Below are 12,350 nucleotides of genomic sequence, written 5' to 3' on the forward strand. Positions count from 1 at the left end.
TGGGCCGGTCGCAGAGCGGGCTGTTCAACACGCCGCCGCCCACGCCGCCCGACCTCAACCAGGACTTCAGCGCCTTCCAGCTGCTGGTGGACGTTGCGCTCAAGCGCGCTGCCGAGATGGAGCTGCAGGCCAAGCTGGCCGCCTGACCCTCCGCGCCTGTCCTGGTCGCCGGGGTGAGGACGGCCACAGATGAATTGCGTTATTTTATATATTTTTTTATCAATATTTGCACAAGGGGTTGCTAACACGTGCTTCCTGTCACTGCGATGTCGATTGATACAGTCATTCCGAGAACTATAAACTCAAAGCTACTGTAGAAACAAAGGGTTTTCTTTTTTTTTTTAAGTGTTTCTTGGTAGATTATTCATAATGTGAGATGGTTCCCAATATCATGTGATTTTTCCCCCCTCACTCCCCCGTTTTTTGTTGTTTTTTGTTTTTTCCAGACGGTGCAATACTTAGAGAACTATAGCATCTCCCCTTTCCCGTGTGGAGCAAGGTGTCCACATGCTGTCTAATTAATAAATTTTCAGTTTGTTTGTTTTTATTCCAAACAAGTATGAATCTAGTTGATTGAAACCTTTTTTTCACTATGTAATAAAGTATTTTCTTTAAAAGTGACTGTAATACAGAGTATTTTGTCCCAGGAGGTGCCTCAGCGCCGGAGGGGTGAGCAGGAAGCTGGGGTGGGGTGCGAGAAGAGGGTGTCTCGGGCGGGTGTCTCAGGCTAGCCGTGGACAGGAGGCTCTGTGTATAAACAGGATGTGTGATATTCACTCTCGATAGGACGCGGCCGGCCTTTAAGTCTTGACTTAGAGCCATGGAAATGAAGCCCACCACCGGTGCTTGGTGAGCCCCTCGATCCTTTCGTGACCTGTCCTGTGTGTATTAAAAGGGTTGGAAAATCTTGACACTTTCAGAAGTCAGACACCAGGGGTCTCTTCCTGCCCCTTTTCCGAGTGAGCCTTTACTCTGTGCCAGTCAGGTAAGGATACGGCGTGTGTAGAGCAGTTATTTTTCAAAACACTTCAAAGGGTCCAGTGAGGCGCTGTCTGGGGCGGTGTTGGTGGAACATAAGGTGCACATTTCGCAGGGTTAGAAGTGCATGAAAGAGCGGTGGCGCGGACCGGTGGCGTTTGTTGGGGTAGAGGGGCGGGAGGGAGTGGGTGCCTTTGACTTGTCACATGCCCCGGAACCGCTCTGCAACCCGTTTGGGGTGAGGCTGCTTCCTTGCTGCAGTTGAGCTTTTCCAGCCCTGTCCGGCTAGGAACTGTTTCCGGTTTGGGGATTGTTGGAAGAAGATGGGCATTCTTCCCCATTTACCCAACTTCGAAAGCAAGTCGTGCCAAGTCCTTGCTGTCAAGAGACTTGATAAGTGAGAAAAGGAAGAGCACAACCAAAAAGTGCTAAGAAAATGGAGAGAAGGAAAGATGGGGTGCTCAGTCTGTGGGCTGCTGTTTGCTGTCACAGACATAGGTAAATCAGAAAAATAATACAGAGGAGACAAGAGAATCATGGCCTGCCAGGCATGGTGTCACACACCTGTGATCCTGGCACTTGAGGAAGCTGAGGCAGGACAGTCACAAGTTCAGGCCCAGCATGGACAGTTTAACAACTTGGTGAGACTCAAGGCTGGAGGTGTAGCTCACTGTGAAGACTGGGTTCAATCCCCAGCCTGTCCAGCAGTCTGCTCCAACAGCTGGATCAAAAGCCACAAATGGAGACCGGCCGCCCCGACCCCTTCCCATGTTAGGGTGTTTAATCAGTCGCCCTAAATGGGGACAGACAGAATAGGGTCCATGAGTTACACAGGAAGGTCTGGGGACTTAGCTCAGGAAAGCGTTGGCCCAGCATGCTTGAGGCCTTGGGTTCAGTCTCCAGCAAGAAAAGAAAGAAACAAGGATCACTGAATTGAGGGTCTAAAAGGAAAGTCTCAAAGTCGTCTGCGTTTTATGTAATTTTTCTCCTATCGAGGTGACAGAACCCTGATAAACTGTCGTTGATATAAATATAAGCCATTGTTTTGTAATGCAAAATAAGTTTCCACTTTTATTAGTATCTGATGTTTACTGTATGAAATGATTACATGCACTGTACGGGATTGGTTCATACACTTAACATTTCAGTTCCCTTCCAGCATCGGATTCATTTATAAAAACATAAGACCTTAGAAGATTATATATACGCATTGAAAACCAGGTGAATAGGCCAAAGAACATATAAAAACAAGTCAAGGTACATTTGCTTGCACTGGGTTAATTTTTTTTTTTCTTTGCTATTGTCTGGTTTATTTATTTTTTTATACCAGGGTTCAAACTTGGGACCTTGTGATTGCAAGGAACCATTGAGCTACATCCCCGCCCCCGTCTGTCTTTTGTTTCATACTTTAGATCGTCTTTCATGTAGGAGAAACCATGTGATATTTAAGCTTGTGTCTGACTTACTTCACTTAACGTGGTCTTGAGATGCATCGATTTTCCCACAAATGCCTCAAGTGTACCCTTCTTTATGACAGTAGCATTGCAGTGTGTATAAATACATTTTAAATCCATTTATCTGTTGATGGGCATATAGCATGTTTGTAAGATTTAGCGGTTATGAATTGTGCTACTATAAACACGGGTGTGCATACATCACCGTGGTATGACGTGTTGAACTCTTTTGGGAAGTCACTACACTTGGTCTTAGCCAAAAGGCGGAGAAGCTATGGGAAGTTACTTCGAAAGGGAACACTACGGTCAAATGGAATTTGGAGTTTCAGATGTTTTGAGGAATCTCCATACTGGTTTCCATAGTGGTTGTATAAGCTTACAGTCCCACCGACAGTGGAGCGGGGCTCCTTTCTCCCCACAGCCCCGCAGCATTCGTTACTGGTTCATTTCTTCCTGGCAGCCGTTCTCTCTGGGGTGAGGTGGAATCTGTGTTTTCATTTGCATCTCTCGAATGGCCAGGGATGTTGGACATTTTTTCATGTAATTTTTGGCCTTCTGTATTTCTTCATCTGAGAAGTACCCATTCATTTCAGATGCAAATTTTTTAATTGAGTCTTTCAATTTGGGGGGTCCATTTTTTTTTCTTTATATATTCTAGAAATTTGTCCTTTGAGGAACAGATGGAAAACTTTTTTCCTCTTCTGTAGGTTGTCTCCACTGTTAGTGGTTTTCTTTGCTGTGCAGTAAATATAAGCCATTGGTTTTTGTTTTTGTTTTTTGTTTGTTTGGTTTTTTGAGACAGAGTCTCACTATGTATGTAGTTGAGGCTGATCTGGAACTCACTGTGTAACCCAGACTGGTCTCGAACTCACAGTGATCCTCCCGCCTCAGCCTCCCAAATGCTGGGATTACAGGTGTGCGCCACCACGCCCAGTTTATAAACCATTGTTTTGAAACAGGTAAATATCACTGAATAGGTAAACAAAATGCAAACATCAAAGCCAAATAAAAATTTTGTGCTTACTATTTACATAGTATATCTTTTTTTCATATATTTTAGGGAGTGCTAGAGGTTGAACCCAGGGCTTCATGCATGCTAGGCAAGCATTCTAGCACTGAGCTACACCCCAGCCCTTTTAAATTTTATTTTGAGACCAAATCTTTCTAATTATGCAGGCTGGCTTTGAACTTGTCACCCACCTGTCTCAGCTTCCAGAGAAGCTGGTGGAACGTGCCACCACAACTGGCTGTTTAATTTAAACTAATTTATGTTTTCGTATTTGAGACCATCTCATCAAAAACATTGTTTACTGAGGGGTTTTTTTTTTTTTTTTTTTTTTTTTGGTACTGGAGATTGAACTCTGGTCCTTGTGCTTGCAAGGCAGGCAGCAGAACCACTGAGCTAAATCCCCAGCTTCAAAAACATTGTTGAGTCTTGCTTTTTTTTTTTTTTTTTGCTTTTGCTTTTTGAGACAGGGTCTCACTATGTAGTTGAGACTGACCTGGAACTCACTATGTAGCCCAGGTTGGTCTCAAACTCACAGCGATCCTCCTGCCTCAGCCTCCCAAATGCTGGGATTACAGGTGTGTGCCACCATTCCCGGCAAGTCTTGCTTTTTATCTAATTCATGATCTCTGGTTTTTACTCAGTGTGTTTAGTCCCTTTACATTTAATGTAATTATTGATATGTTTGGGTTCAATTTCAAGTACTTTTGTTTTTCTTTTCCTACTTTCTGTTCAGTTAGTTGGGTTTTATTTGTTTTAAATTTTCTATTGGCCTATAAACTATACCTATTATTTTTAATGGTTGTTAAAGGGATCACAATACATATCTTTAACCTGTTGCAAGTGGAGTATTAATATTATACAGCTCATATGAAATACAGAGCCTACAGCAGTGCAGTACCACTCACCTACCCCTTCCTTCTTCATATATAATATGTCTGTCTGCGTAGTAAATCCTTCAGAGGACTGTAAACACTCTTCTGAGGCCAGGGATGTAGCTCAGCTGTGCAGCACCTGCCTGGCAAGTGCGAGGCCCTGAGTTTGATTCCCATTACCAAAAATGAAGAGAGAAAGAAAAAAGACCAAAAAAACCCTCTTCTACAAGATCCTACAACTTCGGTAAGTCACCCAACCTCGTGAGCAGGGAGATTGTTGGCTACCAAAAAAGATAAGAAACCAGAGTGTGCTACAGAGACCTGGGATTTAGCTCAGTGGTTCTGCTGCCTGCGTCGAAAGTGCAAGGTCCTGAGTTCGATCCCCCGTACCAAACAAACAAACAAACAAAACCACTTCTCTTAATAGTGCGCTGAAGAAGTGTCACTTGTAGGGAAAAATCTCCCATCCTTTCACAGAAAGCAGCATGGTCAGGCAAGGCCATGACACAGCAATGGCTGACAGTGACAGGATCTGAAAAGCTTTATACAAGGTTCAAAGTGATGCCCGTGGAGACTTAACTGGCCTCGATAGAAGACAAAAGGTTAATTCTTACTAGTGTGGGTCTTGCCTTAACTTGGTCTTGAACACCTGGTAAAAAAGTATCATCAAAAGGCATAAGGGCCAGGGATTTAGTTCAGTGGTTCCGCTGCCTACCTCGCAAGTGCAAGGTCACAAGTTCAATCCCCAGTACAAAAACAAAACATAACAAAGAAGAAAACTTAAAATACATATATATAATCAAGACCATTATAACAAAGCTAGATATAGAAGGAGGCTCCAATTGCTGACCCCTCGTGACAGTTTCCAACTATACTGGTGACTCAACCACTATGTTCATTAGGAGAAACTGTGATAAATGTATAGACATCAACAAGCGTTTTTAAAATTTTTAGCTAAAATTGTTTTTTTTAATTATTAAATTTTGGGGCCAGGGATTTAGCTCAGTGGTGCCACTGCCTGCCTCACAAATGCAAGGTCCCTGAGTTCCATCCCCGGTACCCCCCACAAAAAAATTAAATCTCTAATCCTTTTAAAATAAAAAGAAAAGCCGGGTGTGGTAGCACACGCCTGTAATCCCAGCACTCCGGGAGGTTGAGGCAGGAGGATCGCTGTGAGTCTGAGACCAGCCTGGGCTACATAGTGAGTTCCAGGTCAGTCTCAACTACATAGTGAGACCCTGTCTCAAAAAATAAATAGATAAATAAATAAAATAAAATAAATTATGACAAAATAAGACTTACAGATAACGTCCATTAGTGAAAGGGTCCAAGAACCAAGGGGTTACAATCACTATTTTAAGAACAGTTTCTAAACATGGCTTCTCCAACCTGCTTTTTAAATTCAGTACTTATCCTTTGATCATATGTGCTCTAATTTCTTTTAAAATGCTTGTTTATTCGTGCCTATAGGCTGCTGAACTCCAAATGATCATGTAGATAAAATGAACAACAAATGTGCTAGATTTTTTTTTTTACCAAAATCAGCCAGACTGACGTTTATATACGAGAGTTTATAATTGCTAAATTACAACATGAGTTTTATTTAAGGCCTATTAAGTTAGCTCCCTGAAGAGAGCCTCTAACCGTGGTCTTCTCTACCTCGACCCCCCTCAGCTGGAAGCAGTTGGATTGAAACTATGCCTGTTCTCCCCTAACCGCAGCTGGGGCTGCTCTCTATAGAGGAGATTATCATAGACAGCTAAGTTAGACACATGGTGAGCCCTTGTGACGTGGGCCCATTGGATCACTCGGGGACAAGCCATCCTGGGACATGCTCGCCTTCCCCTAAAGACACCATAACAAACAGAAAAATCTCAACCAGGTCTTGTTACTTCCATTTTACCTTTTTTTTAGACCCACTACGGAAAGTAAATATACACAAAGGTAGATCTACAGACATGTGCTGGGCAGTAGTGTTGTCCAAGGCTGTCCTGCCTCAAAGGCCAATGGACCAAGATGGTGGATTTGCTGCAAGCAGCACTGTGACCCTGCTGAGAGCACCCGCAAAGGCTGCGTCCGAGCCTGGAGCCTGCAACAGCCCTGGGACCTGACACACCGCCGCCCATGAGGCCCAGGAGCAAACAGCCCCCCTCACCTGCGCAGCTGCTGTTTCCAAAGAGAGAAGCGGGAGATGCAGGGGACCCTAATTCTGGAGACTCCCAAAGCAGGCTGCTAGGAAGGAGCCCCGCAATCGGCCTGTTCTGAGAAGCGAGTCCCGCGGAAGCCCACATGCTGGGGTCAGAGGAACTCGCACCCAAATTCCGTTCCCAACTAAAACCCTCTGACCAGAAGGACAGTGTTCTAATCACAACCATATATTTTGTCTATTCTGTTCCTAGCTGGAGGATGCTTTGTCTTGTCCTTTATGAGTCTTGTTTACATTCATTTCCATAGAAACTACTCATAGCTGGCCTTTACCCCAATGTATTGCCAAAAAACGTCAGTGCCTGGGCATGGTGGCGCACACCTATAAACACAGCACTCGGGAGGCTGAGGCAGGAGCATTGCTGTGAGTTCGAGACCAGCCTGGGGCTACATAGTGAGTTCCAGGTCAGTCCCAACTACATAGTGAGACCCTGTCTCCAAAAACAAAAACAAAGCAAAACAAAACAAAAAACCCCCACAAAACAATCAGTGCCTGGGACTAGCCAGGGCCTCTACCAGTTACACCTGCATCGGTCAATCCTGCCTCCTGCTCTCTCTCCTCGTTCTCTTTTAGTTTTATTTTTCAGGCCTGAGTCGTACACTGGGCCGAATACTGGAACTTAGCTGCAGGGGTCTCCAGTAAAACCTAATAAGAGAATGCTCTAGTTTTTGCTTAAAAGAGGCATATATTTTGGTAAACAAGAGGGAAAAAAAACCCACAGTTTTGTGGGGGCTTCTTCTGTTTCTTGCTCTCCAGTTTTACTTTTCTTGGTCCGTGTTCGCAGTACGTCATGATCACATCCCCTGTGTCGTGCACGCACATAACACATCCTAATTCTTGTTTCATCCTCTTCCCTCCTCCTCCGCCTCACCCCTTCCATCTCCCGGTCCTCCTCGCTTTTGCAGAAGATCCATGTCCCTACTTCCGATTATCTGTCTTTTATGCATATCTTGAGTTTCTCATGTAAGAGAAACCGCGTCTAATTCACTTCACTTACTGTTACGGCCTTGAGAGGCATCCACTGTCTTACAAATGACTTGTTTACCCTTCTTTACGGCAGAGTAGTGCTCCATGGTGTATGGATGCCACATCTTCTTTATCCATCGCTGATGGACATTCAGACTGCTTCCAGGACAAAGTTACTACGTTGTGTTGCTATAAACACGGCTATGCATGTATCCCTGTAACAAGATGTCTTTACCTTTTCTGGGAGACGCCTAGGAGAAAAGCCAGGTCAAATGTCATCTCTACTTTTAGTTTTTGGAGGAATCTCCATACAGCTTTCCACAGTAGTTGTACAGTTTATATTCCACCAACAATATCAAAGGGCCCCTTTTTCTCACAGCCTTACCAGCATTTGTTAATATTTGATTTCTTGATGATGACCGTTCTTTCTGGAGTAAGAGGAATCTCAGTGTTGTTTTAATTTGCATGGCCACTGATAGCTTCTGAGAAGTGTCTATTCATTTTCATTGTCGTTTGAGACAGGATCTCATCACACAGCCCAGGCTGGCTTTGAACTTGCAGCAATCCTCCTGCCTCAGCCTCCCAGCACTGGGATGACAGATGTGTTCCTGGCAAAGTTTTTTTTTTTTAATGTATGACAGATATTTACCATTTCCGGTGCTCTGCATCCCTCCCCGGAGAGCTGAGCGACAGCTGGTGTCATTCCTCTGAGGTGTGAAGGATTTCCTTCCTGGAGGATGTGCAGGTCTGCCGGTGCCCAGCGCTGCATGTGCAGCCTTCTTTCACTTTCGTCTGGCTGACGCTTTCCTGGCGGAGGATTCTAGGTTGAACGCTGCAAAGGCGTTATTGTCTCCGGCCTCCCTCTTTCTGGGGCCCACAGCTGTCACCAGGGTGTGTGCCGTGGTGTCTGTGTCCACTCTGCCTGCCGTATTGCTGGATGTCAGCACCTTGGCCTCCGGGTGCCTAGGTTTGTTTCTCTGTTCGTCTTGCGTGGGGTTCACTGAGCTGCTTGGGGCTCTAAGTTTAGTTTCATTTACTTTTTTTTAACCAAATTTAGGGAAATTTTAGGCATTATTTCTAAAAATAGTTTTTCTGCTTTCATCTTCCCTTTTAGAGTGCCAGTAACTTTAGATTAGACTGCATAAGGCCATTTCTCATCAGCCCAGTTTCTGTGTAGTTTAGATTTTATAATTTCTTCTTCACCGCACCAACGCTTGTCCTCAGTCTGCTTTGGAACTCATCCCGCAATTATCAGTTCAGCTGCTGCGTTTCTCACACACAGATTCCCATTTGCTTCTCATATTTTATCATTTCTGCCTCTCCTGCGATTTCCCTGCTGGTCTGTTAGTATCTCCTTGTGTACGGTGGTAACAGCTGCCCCGAAGCACGGTGCTGCTCATCTTCCGTTGCTGTGTTTTGCCTTGGTGTTCGCTCGGTGTGGAGGGGTCTGGGACGCTGACTCTGCGGGACCCTGACTGAAATCTGCCGCGTGGCCCCGGTGAGCTCATTCCACCTGCAGGCCGGCCGTGCACCCTGGGGGAGGCGCCCACGGTCTCTGCTCCCTCCCATTGCAGCTTCCAGGACTCAGTGGGCCCTGGGCTCTCCCCTCACAGGTCAGAGCCGGGCGTGGTGGCGCGTCTTTGAGATCCCAGCACTCGGGAGGCTGAAGCAGGAGGGTCACTGCAAGTCTGAGGCCAGCCAGGGCTACGTAGTGAGTTCAGTGCCAGCCAGAACTACACAGGGATACCCTGTACAGTCAAAAAACAAAACATCTGGGTGTGGTGGCGCACGCCTGTAATCCCAGCAATCAGGAGGCTGAGGCAGGAGGATCACTGTGAGTTAGAGACCAGCCTGGGCTACACAGTGAGTTCCAGGTCTGTCTCAACTACATAGTGAGACTCTGTCTCAAGAAAAGCAAAAAATGAAACAAAACAAAACAAACAAAACCCAAACCGAAACAAAGCAAAATAAAAAAACAAGTTGGCCAAGACTGAACAAAGACTGTGTTCAGCGTTTGAGATGGGCTCTGTCTGCGCCCGTTTTCCAACACACCTGGAGGCACTTCCCTGACTCTTCTCTCTCCCACCCCAGCTGTGTCCTTGATGTGTGCAGCCACCCAGGCCTGGCTGTCTGCCCCTCCTGGCCTGAAAGCGAGGCCAAGGCCGCTACTGCTCCTGTCTTCCAGATTTCTCCTCTCGCTCCTCTTTCTTGGTGGAATTCTGGATGGAAACCAGGGCGGCCCAGCCACTGAGCTCCACCTCCTCATTCTTTCATTCTGAGGCAGGGTCTCCCTAAGTTGCCCTGCATGGCCTGGATCCTGGGGAACCCTGGGGCAGTGGTGAAACCAGACGAGCCCGGTTGAATTCCCTTTCCTGAACGGAGACCCCTCTTAGTTTCCGCCTGCTTTTAGTCACTATCCGGCCGTTAGCTTTTTATTCATGAAGTGTCTTGCTCCCAGTTTATGAGCGGTACCTAGAGCTAGCAGGATTAGAGTCGGGGGGGGGGGACGCAGAGTCCGCCACACTGGAAACTGGAATTGTATTACAGGTACTTCTGATCTCTACAGCAATGCTTTTCAAACTTACCTCCACCTTGGAATCACTTGGAAAGTTTATAAAGAGCACTGAGGCCTAGGTTTGGGAATTTTTATCCCTTGGTGATTCCGATGCATGGGGAAGTTTGGGAACCACTGCCCTACATAATTCTTTAAATCATCCTTTGTTTGTCAAGCAGAGCATTAGAAACTGTTCACTCTCTTTCCAGACCTAAAGAAATAATTTTTATTCTCTATTTGCACACTAGATGATTTTTATAAAAGAAATATAATTTATACTGTGTGGTAGAATTATTTTGTCATCCAGACTGACTTTAGTTTACGGTTCACCTAAACTTGGTATTTGTCCCCGGCTCAAAGAGCAGCACGCACGCGGATTCTTCCTAACTAATATCCTGGAAAACAGGGCTGGAGGTAAACAGTCATTTGTATCAGACCAGAAATGGCGAGTGTACCTCTAAGAAGTAGCCAGAGAACAAGAAGTAATGTTCAGAGATCAGAGCTGGAGACCTCATTAAGCTCATTAACAGGAGAATGTGTGGAGTCTTGTGCTCTAAGAAAACATGACCTCTGATTAAAAACAGACTGCTTTCTGCACTGAGTTTTATGACTCCGAGCTGAAAAGAGAAAACAGGCAACAATGCTAGCAGCCACAATGGCCCTGCTGACAGACAGGGACACACAGTGAATCCATGACTAAGACCGAGAGTCGGGCCGGCATTTGATCAAATGTCAAGGAAACGGTTTCTGAATGAGATGTTTTCCATTGAACACAGGCTTCCAAGTGAGCTTGGTGTGGCCGACTTAACACGTGACTCAAACCCCGTGCTGGAAATGTACCCAAATTTAGGAAGAGCCTTGTTACAGCCAGATGTTACAGACAGGTAAGGAAAATGAAATTACAGAGGGATTTCCGAAGATAAATCACTGCCCTGGGGAGCACGGCGAGCTGCTGCTTTTGATTAAAAAAAAAAAAAAAAATCCAAGCGATTGTCTTTGTAAGTAACATTAGGGAAACTTGAATATGTTCACATTGATAAGATCTCTGAAATTTGTGATCTCAGAACAAAGTCAGCTCTTGTCTGAAATTATTTCAAACGTGTGTACGCTTAAGGCACGAATGCTCTCCATGTAATTTGAATGTGAAGCCATAATAGATTGAAATACAATAAAAGCAGTCATTGGACAGTTTTAGGTCCAGTGTTTTGTTTGCTTTGGCAGTACTGGGGCTCAAATCCAGGGCCTCCTTCATTCCCTCACGCCCTCCTATTACCTTTGGGCTGGTTACTGATGGGATTATTAATATTTTGTGGCACAGCGGCCATCTCGGTTCTCCCACCCTCCGCGGCATCACAGTGCTGTGTGCAGCAACCGCTCTCGAGTGCAGTCGCACCTGAAGCTCTGGGCTGTGGTTGCCACGCGGGGGAGGTCGGTTCAGTAGCGCGTCCATCGCCTATGGCCACAGGACCCGATGTGCCGGTCTCCGAAGCCAGCGGGCTGGGGCCGGGCCCCGCTTGGAGGAGGACGGCTCAGGCCTGCGTGTGCTTGTGTGGGGAGAAGCATCATCCCACAGGACCCCTGGTGCCATCTGTGGTCTCAGCACCCACCTGGAGGTCTCGGACCTGACCCCCTTCAGATAAAGGGGGGCTGGGTACAGTTCCTGGTGCTCTGCTTGATTACAGTTTCTGACCACAGAGATCTGAAGGTGATGTGCATTCAGCAGAGATGATTTTGGTTTGGTTTTCTGAGACAGGATCTCGCTCTGTAGCCCAGGCTGGCCTTGAACTCACAGCGATCCCCCTGGCTCAGCCAGTCACCACAAGCACAGCCAGCGCCGACTCTGACTTTTTACCTCTTCCAGTCTCCAGGTACACGCAGCCTTGATGCTATGGCCATCACAGCTCCAGCCAGCCCTGCAGTTGTGACCGGGACTGTGGGTGTGGGCCATGGTGTTTGGTACACAGGTGTTCAGCACTTCATTATGAAACAGGCTTTGCGCTACATGGCCCAGCATGAATGTTTAAGTATGGCTTAAGGCAGGCTTGGCTAAGCTAGGATGTTAGGTAGCCTCGATGTGTTAAATGCATTTTAAATTTACAGTATTTTCACTTAATGGCAGCTTGTCGTTAGCGCAGGAACATTTGTATTAGATTAGCCAAGATTTTCAGACCTATGCGCATGGTAAATCCACACACTCTGAAACATCATGAGAGTTCTCTTAGCAAGAATCCTGACCTGTTAATTAGCTCAGTCAAGCTCTTCTACACCTGTACGTGTTCTAAGACACCACATTATACACCAGAAATGTGCA

The 12,350-nt window shown here is 46.0% G+C and overlaps 1 protein-coding gene across 1 annotated transcript in view; it reads left to right on the forward strand.

The window, feature by feature from the left end:
• The window catches only part of Tgif1 (TGFB induced factor homeobox 1), a 5,165-nt gene extending 4,563 nt beyond the window's left edge, over nt 1-602 (forward strand). The window contains exon 4 of the mRNA XM_010638737.3: nt 1-602. Within this exon, the coding sequence (XP_010637039.1) occupies nt 1-146 (146 nt within the window). The 3' untranslated portion in view covers nt 147-602.
• Nucleotides 603-12,350: the final 11,748 nt, after the last annotated feature.

The sequence above is a fragment of the Fukomys damarensis genome, unplaced genomic scaffold (genome assembly GCF_012274545.1).
Source record: "Fukomys damarensis isolate Sample0158 unplaced genomic scaffold, DMR_v1.0_HiC HiC_scaffold_30, whole genome shotgun sequence".
Classification (NCBI taxonomy): Eukaryota; Metazoa; Chordata; class Mammalia; order Rodentia; family Bathyergidae; genus Fukomys; species Fukomys damarensis.